This window comes from Oxyura jamaicensis, chromosome 3, assembly GCF_011077185.1.
Source record: "Oxyura jamaicensis isolate SHBP4307 breed ruddy duck chromosome 3, BPBGC_Ojam_1.0, whole genome shotgun sequence".
Classification (NCBI taxonomy): domain Eukaryota; kingdom Metazoa; phylum Chordata; class Aves; order Anseriformes; family Anatidae; genus Oxyura; species Oxyura jamaicensis.
In genome coordinates, this window is record NC_048895.1 from 15,242,331 (window position 1) to 15,261,963 (window position 19,633).

The 19,633-nt window shown below is 42.4% G+C and overlaps 1 protein-coding gene across 3 annotated transcripts in view; it reads right to left on the reverse strand.

Annotated features, from left to right (window-relative positions):
* VPS54 (VPS54 subunit of GARP complex) overlaps positions 1–19,633 on the reverse strand; it is a 49,568-nt gene continuing 29,935 nt past the window's right edge. For all 3 annotated transcript variants that reach the window (XM_035323365.1, XM_035323366.1, XM_035323367.1), the window contains 11 exons: positions 17,885–18,014; positions 17,256–17,437; positions 16,390–16,502; positions 14,989–15,052; positions 13,093–13,198; positions 9,809–9,896; positions 8,114–8,235; positions 7,922–8,002; positions 4,243–4,350; positions 3,212–3,306; positions 1–1,278 (listed from right to left, as the gene is read on the reverse strand). In XM_035323365.1, coding sequence (XP_035179256.1) covers positions 1,173–1,278; positions 3,212–3,306; positions 4,243–4,350; positions 7,922–8,002; positions 8,114–8,235; positions 9,809–9,896; positions 13,093–13,198; positions 14,989–15,052; positions 16,390–16,502; positions 17,256–17,437; positions 17,885–18,014 — 1,195 coding nt within the window. In that variant the 3' untranslated portion in view covers positions 1–1,172. The remainder of the gene's footprint in view (positions 1,279–3,211; positions 3,307–4,242; positions 4,351–7,921; positions 8,003–8,113; positions 8,236–9,808; positions 9,897–13,092; positions 13,199–14,988; positions 15,053–16,389; positions 16,503–17,255; positions 17,438–17,884; positions 18,015–19,633) is intronic.

Genomic DNA, 19,633 nt, shown 5'->3' on the forward strand with positions numbered 1-19,633 from the left:
TCTGATTTTATAGCTTTATTTTGACTGACAATTAATGACATCTGTTATGCTAACAGCTAAACATGCCTGTCTCAAGAAACCATAGGCGCACAGGAGACCATTCCATCATACATAATCAGCACAGGGTTAGGCACTCAGACTATGCTTAGGTAAAGGTGTGAGGTGAAATACACAGGCACTTTTACTTAGTACTGGCAGCATCCAGTCTTAAAAGGTAGTATTAAAAAAACAAACAAACTCTTTTTTTGTTAATTTCAGTTAATTTCAGTTGCACCTTTCTTAATGGTACAACCCTTTATAAGCAGCCTAAAAACTTCAAAATGCCTCCTGGCCCATTTTTTGTGTCCTCCTCTGTCTCTGCTTAGTGAATAACTGAAAAACTCAGCACGGTACTTACCCTAGTGTAAGTGGCAATGCCTAGTCAGCGGTGGGGTAGCTGCAGGAAGCCATCTGCACACCAGCCTTTTTACTACCTTCAGGTTCCATGAGAAGCCCGCTGTTATTTCGTTGTTGCTAATGATTACGAGTTCACAAATCTATCCTCTAGTAATGGCTTCAGTGAACAGGCAGTTTATTAGAAAATCATATCTTCAGGTGGCAGTTTAGAGCCCAGCTGTGAGAAATACCCTGAAACAAGACTGCTTCCTAACAAATCTGAATCCTATATGCAAGCAATCAAAAGACATTTATTTATATAAAGTTCTGTAAAAAAATAAATTTTAGAACAGCATAGTTTCATAGAGAAAAACATTTTCTACAGAGTTCCAACTGCAAGATTCTTATATTGTACCATCATTAAATAAGGTGGGACACCATGTGAATTTCATTGCACTAGAAGAAATGCAAAGCATCTTTTTAATATAAAGATATACAGAGCATTCTAGACAACTACAGCTGTGTTACAGCTATGTGTTCTTTTGGATTTGGTCCAAAGAAACCTGAGTCTGTTTCCAGAGAGAATGAAAAACATTGCACAGACAGCTGATCACTTGTTTCTTGCTGAAGGACACTGAAAAGATCACTCCCTGCAGCTCACTCTGAGTCTAGTTTCCCCGACTATCAATAGTGTCCTTTCTTGGACTCTGTTCTTAAGTATTCACCTCACAGTCGTCACGCTTCTTAGAAGAAAGTCGGTCTGTTGTCAGAGCCAAGTGACTGCTCCCAGTGGATTATCACCTCTTCTGCTCCCAAATTTCAGCCATGTTTAGGTCTAAGTTGTTAAGGCCTTTCAGCGCTTGAAGGTTTCCAGTGTAAAAAGCTACATCTGACGTAACCAGCCTGCATTGAAACATAGGGTAAGATTAGCATCTGAACGTATCAAATCTAGCTCAAATATTTAGAAAAACCACCAGAGGTTATTTATGAATCAAACAATTACAACGATGCATGTTCAAATACTACGACCAGATTAGGTATGATAAACATCAGCCCAAAACCCAGTGCAATGCAGGTTTTTCTTACAATAGTCATTGTATACAACCTGTGATTCCTGCTAGATGTAAAACTAGTTATTAGTGAAGGGAGATAAAATTCAGCGGGAATTAGGCACCCAAAACTTCTATTCTTCTGCTGTAATCCCAGGCTTATCTTGACTTAAAATTCTGATTCCATTGCAACTTAGAATACTAATTATTGCAATATTAGCTTCTGTATTCTGAAAGATGAATAGAAAAGCAACCAAACAGCTATACTGAGTGTTTACAACGCTTATATCCAGAGTTAGAATGCGTTACACTGTTGAAATATATCATGGGATCACACAAACATGACCACAGTGTTTCTGGTTAGAAAGCAGCAAGATGTAGGAGTAAAAGCTGTATTTTCACAGTTGAAGGATAACCGAGATTCACAGATCTGGATTTTTACTATTGTTACAGAAACAAGCAGTTTATGTATGGGATGAGAAACAGAAAAACATGCTAAAAACTAGGTCAGTAAAAGACTGCTGGAAAAGCAGCAAGAGAAATTCAGTGTTTGATATTTTCCTTCTCAAAAGGCCCCAGCTACATCTTTGGAGAGAGGCGTGCTCTAAAGGAAGCAACTGCTGCCACAAAAGAAGCAGGCTTGGGGCATCACTGCTTCTAGCCGGAGGTGAGGGACTCTTCTGACAGGGAGGATGACCCTGCTGGGAAACACAGCACTGCTAAAGGGATCCTTTTAGGCCCTCCAACTACAGGCATTGGCCAAAACCAAAAGCAGCAGCATGCAGACAGCACAACACAGTTCAGGACTACGCAAGAAGCCCAAGATCAAACACTCCACAAAGCACCCTGGGTGCTCGAGTTTGGGCTGTGCAGCCTCGCTCTACGCGGTAAACTTGCTGGCTTACATCTCTCTGTTATCTGTAACTGCACCACAAGTACAGAAAATCATTTCACATAGGCTCACGTAGAGGACAAGGATGAATAAGCTTAAGCAGGACAAGAAAGAATAAACTGGGACAGGAACAAAACTCTTCTTCCTCCCAGCTCCTTGAGAGCATTTATAAAACTTCCTTCTCTGGCTTCTTCAACCTAAGACAAGGCTTTCTTGCAGGTGGCTAGGCTGACTGAATTCCACCCCTGCTACGCCGCAAATAAGGGTCATTAAGAAGCCTTTTTGTTTCAGGGCACAAACTGACTTAAAATAGAGCCTGAGCCACAAGAGGCTGCACGCTTTCTCCTGAGGTGACTGGGCACCGTCAGGCACCCACCCTGTAAGAAGTACCGCTGACCAGTTGTGGCGAGGGAAGGTTGTACTGGGACAGGAAAGGGCAATGCACTCACAGAGCTTATCTCTAGTTCAATTCTCTACTTCTGCCACAAAAGCAATTGCTGTGTAGAAGCTCCCCGACGCACAGATGAAATGCCGCTTTCTTATTTTTACTCTGCTAGCACTATGAGTCATCATCCACATTTTAACACCGCTTCAAGGATCACACAATTCTTGCAAACTAAAATGTGGCTACTGCTGCCACACTGAAGGGGAAAAAGCAATTCACGAGCTGAAGAGCCCTACCCAAGTCTCACAGCAGGCCTCCAAGACAATGCCCAACTCCCCAACGGATTAGCAAGCTGATTGTGTTCTGAGGGTGATGTCCCTTATCATAAGAAGGCTCCAAACAAATGCTTAAAAAACATGGGAGTGTGGCTGCATTCTGCTTTCCAAACTTCTTACAGAGGACAATGCCTGCCCATTTAAGTTACGCAGTACAAGAAGTGCTCAAACTCACCCATTCTGAGGTCCTCCGTCATTGACTACATTTAAGTGGGCCAGCTGCCTCTTCAGATGAAGTTTGTAGCTTGCGTTAATTCTTAAAAACAACATCTGGAAGAAACCAAAGAACCAGGATAAGGAAACCATCCCCATGCTTGCATCATTGCCTACAGAGAAGAAATGCCTTGCAAATATCTAAAATCACACTGACCTTCTGTTTTATTCATGCAATTTGTGTGATTTTTCCTTTTGCCTCCTAGTTTTGCTAACCAGGCACAATATATAACCTACAGGACAGTATACACCTGCCTTATCTGTTACATGTTGCACTTAGAGACACATTATTTTATCATAGAAATCATTAAACATGATCTTTTTCTTCCTGTTGTCTGGATCATCTGGCAACTTGTATTCAGGCTAGAAGACAACGTATCTTTTTCCTGAACTATAACCACTTACAGTCTTTTTTCCATGAGGAAGTACAAAAAAAACACTTTGAAGGGAACATTTAATTTAGGGTGAAAAGAGAATCTACAACTCTGCACATTCAGTGACTATCAGCCCTTCCTATCCTTAGATTTACAACTCTGCAGCAGCCTCAACTGCAGCAAACTACTGAAAAAGCATATCTGGTACAATTTGGCCTCAAAATACGTTTAGGGACCTTCAGATCCCACTGTGTTTGAGCAGTGTTACAGAAGAGTTCCCCAAAAGGGCTTTTTTTGAACCCTGAAGTGTTGCCATTTGCAGAGAATTTCACCACTGATGTCTGAATTGAAGATCCACCTCTCTGGACACAAAACTGCAGCTCCAAATGCTGGAGCCAGTTAATTTTGTGTGTCTCATTGTTCTTGCTGCACATTCAAATGTTTATTTCAGTTCAGACCAAGCTGTCTACGTGACTGCTGCCAACCCCTCTCCTGTGTGGGTTTTGCAAAAACTTGGTATTTCCCCCCCTTGCACAGATAAAGCAGAAGTCTCTCTTGTTACAGAGTGAATGTGCGTTTGCAAAGGAGGTGTTACATGAATCTCAAAAATAACATTCACCTGAGTTTGTTCCTCGGGAAGGAGATCATATATAGCTTCGTGCATCTTTGCCATTTGCTTGCAGATATTCCTGAAGCACGCTGAAGGAACAGGAGCTTTCACTTCATACTGGAAATAAAAACAAACCCCCTTACTCCTTTCTGCCACGGTTAGCTGGTTGATACAGGAGTATTTCCATCGGCCACCCGAAGCCCCGCATTGCTGCTCATTCATCGTGGCTCAAGGCTCATTTAGCACACCACAAACGAAAGCAGTCACTGGGCACGATCTGCTGCTCTTCACCCAAGGACTAACATCATACAATCTTTTATCACTTCCTGCTTTATAAACAGTCGCATTCAAAGCGGCATGAAAGCTGAGAATTTCCCAACTTCATCTGCTCATCTTTGTTAGTTTTAATTGCTTTCCTCGCTTATTACTTTTGTTGGTTTCCATTACCCTATGAATTACAGATGCAGACAGAATGATCACTGCAGCGGCTGAAGAGATGCACGCAACGTGCCCTGCTAGCTGGCCCGCTCCACTCTGCTTTGGATTTATATTCTCCCCAGAATCCCTGACAGAAACGATTACACCTCTGAAGAATATGCCCCCCGGAACTTCACCAGAGGAGACTGCTTCTCGAAGATTACATGCATACAAATTTCTGAAGGAAGGAGGGAAGAAAAGCATAAAATGGAAGGTGCTGAAAACTCCGTGTGGGCCAAGAAGCTAATAAAAACTGCTGCAGAAATATCTGGGAAAGCAAAGTAGGAAACTTCTTTTCTCTAACAGCGACTGAGATCTGAGAAACGAGGCATTGAAACCACCAGAAGGCGAGTGATTTGCTACAAAGGGAACAAAACTCTTACATCCCCACCCTGGAAAGGGAAAATCTGAATGTGATCTTAGTTTTTCCAGGTACTTCTATCCCAGCACCAGCAGAGAAGCCAGCTCTTCTTCATCTCCTGGAGGAGAGGCTGTGCTAGCACGGGCCTGGGTTAAGCACCCGCGGGTCTGCCTCTCTAAGGAGGGCAATACTTCCACACACAGGCTTGCACAACTCAGCGCAAGGGCTGACTCATTGTAACCAATAATTTACCAGCACATAGGAGGAGATGCTCGCTCGTATGATAGCCTGAATTGTGAAAGAGAACAAAGCTTGCCCAAGTGGGGGAGAAAAAAGAAACAGGGAGTTTTGAGAAAGTCTTTAAGGAAAAGCCAAACCAATAACTAGCAGGAGAAGGAGCAGAAAGGTAGTATTTAGTGCTCCAGGAGCCCTGCTCCCTGCGTGGGACAACCACAGAGCACCCTGGATTGTGCCTCAAGACATGAGTTAAGCAACAAACGATTTACAATTTACCAGCGTGGTGTAAAGCCAGAGGGAACTGGCAAGCTGCAGCTAAGGCTCTTGCACGACTACAGACAAACTCCTCATGATGACAGGGAAAAAGCAACAGCACCAGAAAGAAACATGAGCTCCAGCCCTGCACGTAGCTGGCCATTTTTATCTCCCACTAAGGTCAACAGCGTGTAACACCACGAGGGATCAGACAAAAATTCACTGCTCTTCTTTCCAAACAGTCACAAGACAGCAAGCTGCAAGAGAAGCAGAGAACTCCACCTGTTTTGTTTTTTCCACGAACATTTATCCCTTTCTAAAAACCTATGCCTTTTAAAGCGGTTAATTATAGCTGTTACACATCCCTCTTCTCGCTTTACGCCTGTGCCAAAGCCACCAGAGGGATGCCGGGAGCTGGCTGCGCACCGGTGCAGCTCCCTGTGGCGGTGGGGTGGCAGGGCACAGCTCCTGCTCTGCAGGGCTTAGGAAGGCAGAAATAAGTTGTCTGCGCTGCCCGAGTAGCAGGCTGGGGTCCTACCTACTGGACTAAACCATTTCTTTCGTACAAAGCAGCACGGTTTCCAGGCTGCGCAATTTATTTGGTTTTAAACCACACTGGCCATGGCACTGCCATGAAGCTCGCTTCCTCGTTCAGATGTACGCTCGTAAGAGCAGATGAGCACTTTATCCACAAGCCACTGAAGTATCTGGACCCTCACAAAAACCCATATAACAAAGCTACTGACATGCCCGTTTGCAAATTTCCCATGTTTTTATGTTCTGCACTGCCTTCAGTGCCTTTATTATTGCAGGAACAAGAAGAGCCAAATTACGGGATATGTTAGGAAGGGAGGCAAATCAACACATGGCCTCCTCTTCTGTACTCTGTGGGTTGCATTCGTATGAGCCAGGTACTCTCACTCAAGCCTTTAGGACCTTTAAACAACAGGAATATTCTCAGCTTGTATCTCATGCCAACTCACAAGAGGTGAACAGGCTGCGAAGACGGAAGGACAGTAGGGGATAGATGCTCACTAACTACCATCAAGAACAAAAAGCGTGTTACTGATCTGCTGTGGGCTAGCTTGTTTAGTATCAATAACCAACACTCTTGCATTTGTCTTTTACTTTTACAAGCAGTAACATAAAAAGTGATCAAAAAGCCACGTTACTGCACAGAACTGCTATTTATGAGCTTCAGAAAAGGACATAAACATGTTTTCAAAACGTAAACACAAAGGAAAAAAAGAGTTCTCACTTAAAACGTTTTGGATTTTTTCCCTACATTTAGGTAACACTATGGCTAAAAGAAACACATGACAAGAAAAAGCACAGCACAGAATAAACAGCAAATAACAACATAATAGAAACAGCAAGACAGAAATTCTGCCTGTTACAGCTGCCCTGCTGCAGCGAAGCCCCCAGCACACCAACCCGTGCCCCAGCACAGAGATGCTGTGATTCTCATAAGCTGCCACAAGGAAGAGGTTGGCCAAGGTCAATCAATCAAATCTGACTCTGAAGGATTAATCTTCTTTTCTCAGGAAATAACTTTTTTTTCTTCCTTTTTTTTTGTAAGAGCATAAGAGCCAAAGCAAAGCACTGAGCTTTGAACACTCACATACTAGATCCATCAGATTAGCGGGCCCAACAGGCCCGTCCTGGGGGAGAGTCTCTTCTGTAACCCCAAGGAGTGCAGTGTTCTCTGCCTCTAGGTGAGTCAGTGACTGGATCCTGCCCAGGGCCAACCTGTTCAGCTGACAGGCATTCATAAAACACTAAGAGAACTTAATGGCACAGTTATCAGCCCTGCTACGCAGCAGGAACTACTAAGCACAGACTTCTAGTCCCCAGGCTTGCAGCCATATCAATGAGCAGATCCTTCCCCTCAGAAAACTCTCCCTCCTCAGCAGTTTCTGCTGTTTCCTGAGCTGCAGGAAATAACACGTGCAGAGGCACCATCTGGAAGAACAGGAAAGGGGAACCAGCTCCTTGGGACAGGCAAGAGGCAGCAGCAACCTGACTGCAGACGAGCTGCCAGGGATAAAACTGCCCAAGGAAGGAGAGCGCTGCAGCTCCTAAACACAGAGCATCTGTGTCAGCCAAAGCACGTCCGTTACTGATGATGGAGTAAATCAACAATTTTTGGGGGTGAAGACAAATGGCACGCATGTGGCAAGAGTTAAGACAAAATAAATGCCCAAGTACTGCACAGAACTTTCTGCATACACAGTTTAAAGACGTGCAAATGACTCCTGATGAGGAAAGTTTGAGATTCCATTTGAAATATCTGGGCTGTATACAGGGAGACCTCTAACTGCAATTTCGAGTGTGTATAATTATTTCTTAAATTGTTACCTTGGATAATAGTTTGTCAAATAAGCTATCCATTATGGCAACAAGCTTCGCTGAAATTTCAGCTATGTGGTCATGATAATCCTGTAATGAAAGAGAGCAGGTTTTATTTATTATCTAATGACATTCATATTTTTCAGAGCACAGCTGAGAAGCAGAACTTCCCATTTAATTAGGAAATGCCAAAAGAATTACCTTTGTTATGTGGTCAAAATGCCTGAGCATGCTAAACTGCTTCGGCTGCAGTCGAGCTTCAAAATGAGCCCTGATGATAGGAATGTAGTGTACGATTAGCTGTAGGCAGCGTGAAGAAAGGGCTGTAAATCCAGAAGTGAGAGAGGAAAAGAAAAGAAAACAAAACAATTATTACACAAGAAGAGGCATTTGGTATAGACTGTGTCTCCTGTAACATGAATGAGATAGACCTAATGCCATTTAATATGCTTTAAAACAAACAAACAAGGTAACAAGGTAGGAGGTAAGCACTTTTTTCCACTGGAAGACCCCGCCCAGTGGAGACGCCAGATGAGTACCTGGCCATTCACACCCAGATTCTGTAAGATATGGGATAAGGGACTAATTTTACAAGAGGCTTTAAGTATCTGCTTGACATTTTGAGCCCTGAGCACAGGCAGACATCAGAGAGATCTCACAAGACCTGACTCATCAGCTACCTAACCTCAGCAGCCACATTCTCAAGGCACCAACATTTCTCCCCCGACAGATGCACACAAACACGCTGCCCTGCCAGCGCCGAGCTGCCCAGCGCCAGCTCCTGCCTGTGGTGCTGGCAGGATTCCCAAATCTGAGCTTCTCCTGAGCCAGGAGCAGGACATGTGGTGATGCCAGCTTGATCGCCAAGCCTTTCGGAGCAAAGTCCTGAAAGCAGCCTCTTCTCTCTGCTCACTTGTGTCTGCTGCAACACCATGGCCAGAAGCCTCTCAGACCATCCTCAAGCTGATCTCTTTTTAGAAGTGAAATGCAGTTTGGTAATCAGTACACCCTGAAACATGGGAACTGGAAGCTCAAACACCTGCTTTAACCCACCACCAAAGGCTCTTCATTTCAGTTTAAAACTGAGGGGTCTGAAGTACCACGGCTGTTCTGCAGCATGGAAGCGTGTAGCTAGTTCTCCCTGAAAAGGGCAGATAAAGCAGTCCAGGCAGGAAACTCTGCACTGTCAATTCAGCTAAATAGCTGCACACTTCAAATGAGAAATTCTAAAGCCCAAAGCAGAGCTTGGATTCAGCACACAGACACAGAGCCCTAATTTACCTGACTGCACTGAGACATTCCACCACATAAAGACTAACTGTTTGATTCAGAGCCACCCACAGAAATCATTCTGCACATTACCGACATGCGGTTATAACCCACAGGAGCTGCATTTGGACACTGCGTTACAAAACACAGCCCCACAGGGCAGATGGGACAGCACAGCTCAGCAAAACACACGGGGAGACTGGCGTTTGGCTGGATTCCTCTACCTACATACCTCCAGTCTCAAGACTGAAACACTGAGCAGCTCCCAAGCGTGCCAAAGTCACCACTGAAAAAGTAACTAAGCCTTTCCACAGGCAAAACATTTTCATGGAAAAACTTACTAGCCTGTTTATTTCTTTCTCACAACAGAGCGAACCTTTGTATTTGAAGCGATGCGGTAGACAGCAAAGGAATTGGATAGATTTTAGTGCACCCCTTGAACAGACAACTCATTAGCCTTCATGCGTGTTTTACCTCCTAACAAGGAAGGTTTTATCACTGTCTGTGCTCCACACACAGCACCACAACAAGAATAGCTTATGCTAAACATTCAGTGGTTGGTTTTTTGTTTGTTTTTTAATCAGACAGGAATACAAGATTGGACACTTCAAATACAGAAATCCATACCTAGATTTTTTGTAGTGATTGTTTTCAAGCCAACAACTTGCAACGCACCAGCTCCAAGCACCAGTTGGCAGCTTCTAGAGTTGAAATACTACAAGACAAAAAAAAAGATAATGAAAAGGTATGCTGACTCTGTAAGAACTACACGTAACCACAGTTTAGAAATACTATCATTAGAATTGTGCAAGGTTAAACAGATAATTACAAAATAAACAAAGCCACTTCCAGGGTTTCACATACTCATACTACGGAGGAGTCCATGTCTATTAACTTGTAAGACAAATGGAACTTCTTTTTTTTAAGCCAATTTCAGCAGTCACTGGCCTGTAGTATTTTTTGACTCAGCTTAGGCTAAAGCACTCAAGGCAGTGCTTCATGAAATGGAGGTAGAAATACTGTTATTAAAAATACAGTTAGCTAGTCAGTGATTTCAATCCGGGGACTAATTTCTGCTTTTGTATGAGACCTTTGGGTGAGGTTTCTCTGAGTCTAGAAATAGACTATTAAGTCAGAGGTGCTGCAGACTAGCTACGTTCAGCCTTACTTTGAAGGCACTACACTAGCAGCTTTGTACTAGAAATCTAAAAAAAAAATTGTTCTTCTCAAACCAGGGCCTTGAACATAGGGAAGGGTAAAGATCTCACTAGTTTTGCTAAGTAGAGTGGAGGGGGTAAAAGTATAAAACCAGAATGGAAAATATCAAAAGGACTCGTTTCTAACTTTGGTTCCAGACTTTTCACACTGTTCATGTTACAGGAAGCTTGAAAAAAAAAAAAAAAAAAAAAACTCACTGCAGCTGAAGTAGCCGAACTTGTGTTTCTAACACTACAGAGTGCTGAGATCTAGGAAATGATGCACAGAAGTCTTGAAGGTACATCAAAAACCAACACTACAAGAGTTCCAGGTATGATGGATGACTTTTGACTTGATCTTCCTAACTTATCTCCAGCAGAAAGAAGTAATTAAACGCACACAGGCCAACAAGGTCTCTGGAAGAGTAAGGATGTGCTAAAACGAACTGTCAGTCTTATTCTGCTCTTCCACTCAGCTCAAGACCCAAAATACTCTAGGCCAGGTTGGGTGAGCAGTAGAGATGAAGGACCTGTTGCTGTTGTCCCTGATCCCTGCTCTGACTGGACAGCAGGAGTTCCAGGGCTCATGTTTGAATGGAACTGGGACACTAGGGTGGAAATCAGGAGGTTAAACTGAAAGAGTTGGCACTTTTTCTTGTACTGTTTTCAAGCTATTGCCTGAAACTAGTCACCAAACTCAGGACTGCAGGGGATGTGCTGGGAGCAGCAGATGTGCACCTGCTCTGGGATGCCAGAGTAGTGAGTCAAGGGCAAGAAAAGCAACCCAGGCCTAGTGCTCACAGCTGAACCTGAGCCACACGCAGCCCCTGAGCTGACAAGGGGCATAATCTACTCTGCTCTCAGTCAGAAGTCAGGATCTGAAACTGTCTGACATCCACGTCATCCCCTCCTCCTGAAAAGCAAGGCCTTTTCTTATGCCTCCTGGTGGACTTCAGAAGTAGATCCACTGAGCCAAAGACAGACATCCTACACAGTCTAAGCTGCTCTGAGGTATTCAGCTTAGGTTAGCGCCAGCTCATCAACTGTGTGGCAGACCATTAGGAGCATGTTCTATAAAGGATGATAGACACTTGCACTCTCCCCCTGCCTTTCATGGATATTGCTAACTTACCGGATGGCCTGTTGCAGACAAAGCAGAAAGGAAGTAGCGTGTCTGAAACATCAAAAGAGCAATACCCCCTCCTTGTGACTGCTTGGGAGAAAGCATTTCTGCGTTCTGGCACCGTGGCTGCAAACCTCCTCTTGGCTGCGCCAGGTAAACTCCAGTAACAACGACTGTGTTTTTGAGTAAACACAGGTGTCATTTCACTCGGGTTACAGCCACAGCTCCAATTTCATCATCTGGGAACCACTCCACAGCTTCCAATCACAATACAAACTAGCTCTTGTTACATTTGTCATGCAATTATCACACAAAAAGTATAGCAACTTGCAAGGACACCTTTAAGGAACTCTTTATTTTGTCTAAAACATAAAAAAAAAATGCACTTTTGTTTTGGTTCTTGTCATCTTCCTGATGGTCACTTCGCTGCCACAGAGATAGGAACTACAACAATCGAACTGCACTGCATGCTGGGTACCAAGGAATAAAACATGACTAATTTACATAGAGCTCTAACGAGATACGGTAAGGAGAAAGAAGTAACACAGAAATGCAAACCTGGCCAAGTCTGAGGCAGCTGCTGCTGTTCTGCCTGCCTGCAAAAAGGTGCTGCAAGTCCTGTGTGAAGCAGCAGCTTGAGAACGAGGTGGAAAGAGAGGGATCCCCAGTCCCAAACTAGCTTGATTCTCCTTGGATGGTACTTAGAAAGGGGAAGGTTTGTGGATGATTTGTGGATGAAGCTGAATGACAACTGTAGGAAGGAGTGTTCCTGTGTCTGGATATTCAGGTAAGAACTACCAGCCAAAAGGAGGATTATGTAAAGGTCTCTCTCCCCAGATAAGTTCCCTTCCACAGTCCCTTTATGTAAAACCTGCTTTTGCAGAGTATAATCTGTTGGTCTTTTATCAATTCTGCTTATGTTCAGAACTCTAAACCTCGTAAAACCTTTGTGGGCAAAGGCATAAGTGAAAAACTTGAAATGAATTAACCGGTGAGCTACGGATATATAAGAAAGTTTTTAGGAGCATTCACGTGCTCCTTTTATTCTTGTTTACTTGTGTCACCTTGCATATCTGTGCTCTATCAGTTTTCACCTTCTCTAGAGAGAAACAGATTAATAAAGGGCCTGGTCTTTCATCATCTTTGCCTTTTACAACAGCAGTTTCATCCTATACTATTTTTCATGCTTCTACTGACCGTATTTTCTACTGACTTGTAGAAATCAAGGGAATAGGTTCCTTCCTGAATACAGATACATCTCTGTGACACCTGGAATCAAATCACTTCTCTGTCAGTAGCATTAATCCTACAGGCACCCTGAAGGACAGGCAGCTATGACAAACACTGCTAGATGGGATTTCAAATATCCCAGGTGACCAAGAGGAAGGACAGCCTTCCTGACACAAGAAATTGCATCTTCAGTGCCTTTAGCTTAAGAACCTACCTTACAACACTACCTCACAAATGCAATCATTTCTAGATAATTTGCATCATCTATATCAAGTCATAAAAGCATGTGAAACATTAGAGTAAGACAGGTTTGCTGCCCTGAATACCCCGGAGAAGTACAGACCGTACATTTGGAGTCATACCTTCAGTAAATCAGACAGGCGGGTAAGCATGTCAGTGGTGATAGAAGGAATGTTATCCACACACTGGCAGTACTCAAGGATTATTCTTATTAACAGCAATACTGTCCTGCAAGAGAGGAAACAGCCAAATATCTTAACTCAGTGCACACAGGATATCAAAAAATTGCAAACAGGCCAGTCATGCTGATAGAAAGCTACCTAATGCTGGAGATTATAGCATTAAATAAACCCAGTAACTGATCTGAGGTAAAAACATAACATAAAAAACATATATAAAGAATACCCATTTCAGAGGGTGGTGTGTGGATAAAGTACTTCATGTGTTTAACAGAAAACCTCTAATATTCATCAGCATAACTTTTTAATCTCCAAGAATAGCTATTGTGGAACTAGAAGCCGCCATGCAGATGTCAGCTGGGGAAAAAGTAAAAAGCTCCTTTCTTGTCACACTGTATAGTTCTGGCCAACTTTGAGCAAGTATAATCCAGAGCCTGTAGACAACAGCCACTGAAAAGGATGCAACGGGTGCTGAGGAGTCAAAAAGAGAGAAGGCAGCTATCAAGGAACAGCACCGAATATTTAAAGATGCTGAATACCTGTAATTTCTCATTAATTCCGTGGGGAGCAGAGAATTTGGGAGGTACTGCATGGACTTAGGAAGGCACCACAAAGAGCAAGTACGCTCCCTTGAATTCAAATGCAGAGAAGACAAGGAAACCGAGGCCAGATCAAATTTCAGAGTAGATATTCTAACACTTCAAAAAAAAAAACAAAAACAAACAAACAAAAAAAAAACCTCTTTCTTCATTTAGGCAGCAGGGTATGGGAAGAAGCTAAACACAATCACTGAGAATAAACTCCTGAAGAATTCGGGGGGGGGAGGGGACACACATCTAGGCTTTTTTTGGTGAATGTTTTTTATTTGATTAAATAGAATGAAAATGTACATAATAGTGTGTGGAACAGAATTCGTATCGATGTGAAGCTGACAATTGGTTTGTGGAGCTAAAAAATAAAGTTTCAAATGAGCAGAGATGAATTCTCTAATATATAGTCTATTAAGTAAATTTTATCCTTCAGAGTGTGTTCAAATGCTCCTACTTGACCTGAAATGCTCTTTTGCAGTGATATCGGTAGGCTGGCACTGAAGTTCTGAGCCATCAGCTTCTGTTTCTAATTGAACAATGGCACATCATCAGGAAACAACGACAGCTGGTCAAAGACATTATGTAAATCAGCACTTTTCTGTTTAAGTTTGGGGTAAATTGATGTTAGGACTCTGGGGAGTGAGATCTTCCTGCTTTTACTCGCTCTCCAAAATACACTTCCATGAATATTTAATGCTTAAGCCTCTCAGTCTTTGGAAACACAGAATGCTTTCGAATGAAATAAGTGTTTCAGTATTATATGTTTTAAAATATCTCTGATATGGCCAGTTTTAAACTATTTTCAAACGTAAAGCAATCAGGATATCAAGAAATAAGGAGTGCAGCTTCTGAGATAGCCCATATCTTATTTCTTATTCTGAGTAAGATAAGCAATCATTCAGTAGTGGACTATTGTATTTTGCCAGAGATAACCTATGCTGTAAGAAATAAAAACAATATTCTATGAAGATAAATCTGTATTTTCATGAATAATTGTCTTCATGAAATAATTGCTAAAATCAAATGAAACTGTAAGTTCAGTCTGGTCATTCGGAGAATAAAAAGCATTTTAATATACAGAAGAGCTTGCAATGCTTTATAACTGTTCAGGAACTAAAAATAAACTAATCTGTGCAAGAAGAGGTTTTCTTTCTATGAAATAAGATTGCTAAAACTATTAGTATTTATCACAATTCTATTTAAAAGCACTTGCCAAATAACCCACTGCTAAGAGAAAAATGCATCTTACCCAACTGTTGCATATTTTTGTCCTTCAACAATAAGAAATTCAGTTGGCTTTCTTTCTTCAGTAGCTGAAATATTTAGCAGAAAGGAAAAAGATGAGTTAAACTAAAAAGAAGCACAAAAAAAAAATGCTAATTTCTAGAAATCACGTGTTCCCCTGCCCAAGTTTGAAAACAACGAATCAAACTTTGGAATATGTCTCTATTAAAAAAAAAAAAAGTGTCATCCATCATAATTAATGTAAGTAACCTTACTGGTTATACCTGCTGGAATACAGATGGGATTTTAGATGAAAAATCCCCCAAAGTCCCACAGTCATTATGGATTTAGAAACTTCAAATGCAGCAGGTTAGAAACACAAGAAGAAAAGCAGAAGCCACTAGGTTTTCTGCTGTGTATTCTCTAATGATTTGCTGTGTATATTAATATTTTAGCTTTAAACCACTACTTCCCTCAGGCTTCAGAGTAGAAGCTCTTACTGATGCAGTTTTTCATGCTAAATTTGATGCCTCCAGTTTCCTATCTGCTTGAAGGAAGCAGCAAAAGCTTCTTTTAAGAGGAATGGCAGACGAGCTTCTTTTGGTATTGTGTTCCATGATTTGGGTGAGTATGGCCTAGTACACCCTCCATCTCTGCTGTGCTCCTTTTCGGGGAGCAGGGAGAGTTTCCACACCATGATAGTACTGTAGTTCCCTCCTCATCTCTTGCCATTTTCCTTTCCCTCTGTGTATATTTTCTTCCTTTTCTAGCTGTTCGCACACATTTATCACTGCAATATTGGATGAGAGTACCCACAAGGTAAAAATGCATTATGCAGTCCCATTTTGCACATGGGGAAATGAGGCACAAGGAGAAAAAAGTGACTTGTCTGAGGTCAAATGAGGTTTCTGCGGTGAGGTAAATAATTGAACGTACTTAAGTTTTCACTTCCATGAGCAGCCACGTAGCATGCTGCCTTTCATTGGAACAACTGGGAGATGAAGCCGTGGAATAAGAGCTAGCTCTGACACAAGGGGGGATGAGCACATGCACGTGCTTCTCAGTCCCTTGCAGCATTTCAGCGGTATGTTCTGGGGGAAAGACTGAATCTCTGCATGGACTGGAAGCCTCTACAATGCGAATGCTACTATAAAAAAGTAGCTCTCTTCCTGTGCTAACATTTAAATGGATAAATGGATTAAAAAAAAAAAAAAGACAAATTTAAAGTCAGACCAAGTTTCACCACCACTGACAGGGAAAAAAAAAATATCAATTTCCTTCCGTTTTGATCCTGCCCCCAGAACCCAGAAGGCAAACACAGATCAAGAGCGACAGTGACATCAGAATGTGTCCATCAACATTAACCAGCACCATTTGCTGATAACACATTTACATTCAGGTAATGGCAGAACTGCAAGATACATACCTGTTGTTTTTTTTTCAGGGAGAGAAATTCTGCCATCTGACACAGAATCGACGAGATCCTGAAACTCGGCAGGAACTTCAGCTTGTTTCCAGCGCTCATTGTCCAAGAGAAGGCTGGTTGTAAAGACAAAAGAAAAGAGGCTGAGAAAATGAAATACCTTGTCGTGACACCTCTCTTGCCTGCACTGCTGTGGAACCAAAAATACACTAATTTTAAAAAAGCCAGTGGTACAAAATATCACATTATCAATCCTTATTAGAAAGAGGTGCAGTAGCAAACCAGAGAAAGAACCCTCCTTGGCCTAGAGTTCTAACAACTCATTTGTTCAAACTATAAGAGGACAAAGGACCCTTCTAGGGAATACAGATTCCTATGAGAGCAGTGCCACTGAAATCATGTAGAAACACAGAAACTTTAGGAACTTATGATGGACGAGAGTAAAAAGGACTAGACGTATTACTGGGAAGCCTATTTCCCAAGTGTGGTTTGTTTTTTGTGTGTTTCTTGTTTTTATTACTTTTAATGTTTTTAAAAACAGTTGAGAGTGAACTATCCTGGAGTTACTAACCTCCGAGATGAGGCATTTCAGCCCTCCAAAGTCACTTTGGAGTTCTTCCTGTAGCTACTGATTGTCTTTATTTAGATAAGCATAGAACAATCCAGTTTGAAGAAACTGTTATGAAAACTGTAAAAATCTAAAACCACTGAAAACAATTGTGTTTTAAAACGGTGTTCCACACTGCCCCCACTTCTGCTAAGTACAACCGAATTACAAGCGTTCCAGGCAACAGAAGATCTGCGTTTGTTTGCATGGGAGTGCTAAAATTATTCAAGTAAGAACATGAAGGTTTTCTACCCAGAGATACCTTAGCTTTGTCTTCCTCTCCTCGTGGAATCTATTCACAAATTTATTGGCTTGACTCTGAAGCGCTCCTCGCAGGGACATACTTTTTCTGCCGCAGATCTGCTCGGTGTCCAAGATAAAGCCTTCCATCAACCGAGAAAGAGCGACAAACTCATTGGAATTCAGCTTCTCTAGGAAGCCACCCTTTATGCAAAGAAAATCCTTGTAAGGAGACAACACCACAAAAATTCGGAGAAGCCAAGAAACAATTAGTCAGCATGTCTGAGGGCTACTAGTATTTTAAGAGGTACATTATTTAACTCTAAATGAAACAAGGTAGGCAGACTGCAGCGCAAGCACCTGGCTTGTCATAGATACGCATTCTCTGCACGGAACTTCAAAGACAGCAAGTCAGAATATTAAAAAGGAAAAAAAAAAAAAGTAGCAGAAACCCACATTGCATTACACTGACATGGTATGTTAATGCCTGTGTGCTCTGGGCTTTAATTAACATCAAGCACCTGTGACAGTGACAACAGTTGATTTCAATTGAGAAAGCCATTTCAGAAGCCTCACTCATTAAGCCACTAACTTGAAGTAACTGCTCATTAAGGATGAGACACCAACTGTGGTCTGATCCGAGCTCCTTACCTTTGCTCTTGCCATGAGGAACTTGACTGAACGATCATGGCAGATATCAGAAGCATTATAAAGCAACTCTTGAATATTGTTTGCCAGCCTGCCCAGTTCCAGTTCAGTTAGCTTCATGTCATCGCTGATCCTACAAATGACAGAACCGTTTGCTTGCCCATCAATTTATAAAAAACAGTATTTCTGCTCACAGTTTGAAGGAGGAAAGAACCTTGCAGCAGCTGTCAAACACAGTCAGTTAATCACCAAAGTCACATTGTGCAGATGGGACCTTCCAAGCTGCTCTCAGTGTCATGTCAGTCCCCGTGACAAGCAAATGCACAACTGCACTGTCCTTAGATTTTGTTTTAATTCCATATCCTAATTGCTCTAATTGCTGTTAGTCAAGAAAAAAAAAAAAAAAAAAAAACATGCAACCACTACTAATACAATAAATAGTAATGTTTACTGAACTAAACTTTAAATGGTACTCCTGTAACATTAGAGCATCACAGCATTTTTCTTCCAGTGCAAGTATAAGGCCTACCACAGATACTCTGCACCCATTCTGCTAGCTTTTTAGCTTTCAGGCTCCTAAGTCTGTGTTCCTCAAACTAATTTTGTGGCTTGTCTACTGTTTTGAAGCTAGGCGAATGGCAGAGCTGTGCCATGTGCTAACTAGCTAAGATAACAATCTTTTGGTCTAGTCTGGCTGTTCAAGTGCTGACAGTGCGAGAGGAGGGAGAAAACCTGGGATGCTACAGCACAGCAACTGGGCTAATGTTGCCATAATTGCCTAAGTTTATTAGCCCTCTCCATATGTGGAGCAGAGGTACAAAGAAAACCAAAAAAAGGGATGAAACAAGTTAATTTTGGAACAGTTTCACAACCAGCCCCAGACACTCCTCTACTGCTCAACAGCTCTGTCTGGATGGTCTGTTTTTAGCCAACTTGGCTAACTGCTCCAGGTTGGTTGGGACCCAACTCCCTCCTGCTTCCTTGCTCCTCACTGTAACCCCCTGGACTCCTCTTCGCACTGCGTTTTTTTTCCCAGCATAGGATGGGTGTTCGGACACACCCTGGCCTGGATCTCTTAAGCACAAGGTATTTAAAATAAATTCTCATTCAGCTAGCGTTGTGATTTAGAGGGGGAAGGTCCCTATGAAATCTGACACACGAGGATTGACACCTGAGTACCAGTCAGCAGCAGCGAGCAGGCCAGTCGCTACTTTCCACCCCTCAGCAGGGTAAGAAGCGTTATTTCAATTTTGCTTCATAAAACTCAGTATCCAGACATTCTGGCTTTTGAAGTGTCTCAAAGCTGAGTCCCACACATGTTATGCCTGGTTCTTTTACAAAGGCAGCTGACTAGCAGCCATAAATAAGGAATGCATAAAAGGTTGTTCAAGAAATTTATAGCTCTGGAGTCTGGAGCACCACAGGGCAGCACTGCCTATATGCTGCCAAAGCACTGAGATGTATTTGTCTAATCATACAAGTCACAGAATTGACAACAAGCGGAAGATTTTTCACTAGGATTCACCAAGGTGTATTCCACGAAGCCAGCTTAATAAAGAAAGGAAAACTAGCCATGGTGAATAGGTGCAGGGAACAGACATGCCTTCACCAGCTAAGGCCATGACAAACGATCTGTGCCTTTCATGTCGGGCAGACTTTGCATCTCCCCCTGCTTTCTATGGAAGCAGGCTCCTCAGCAAAACAGACAGGAGAAGGGCCCTTTTCTGTACTAAATCAAGTGACAAAATCAGT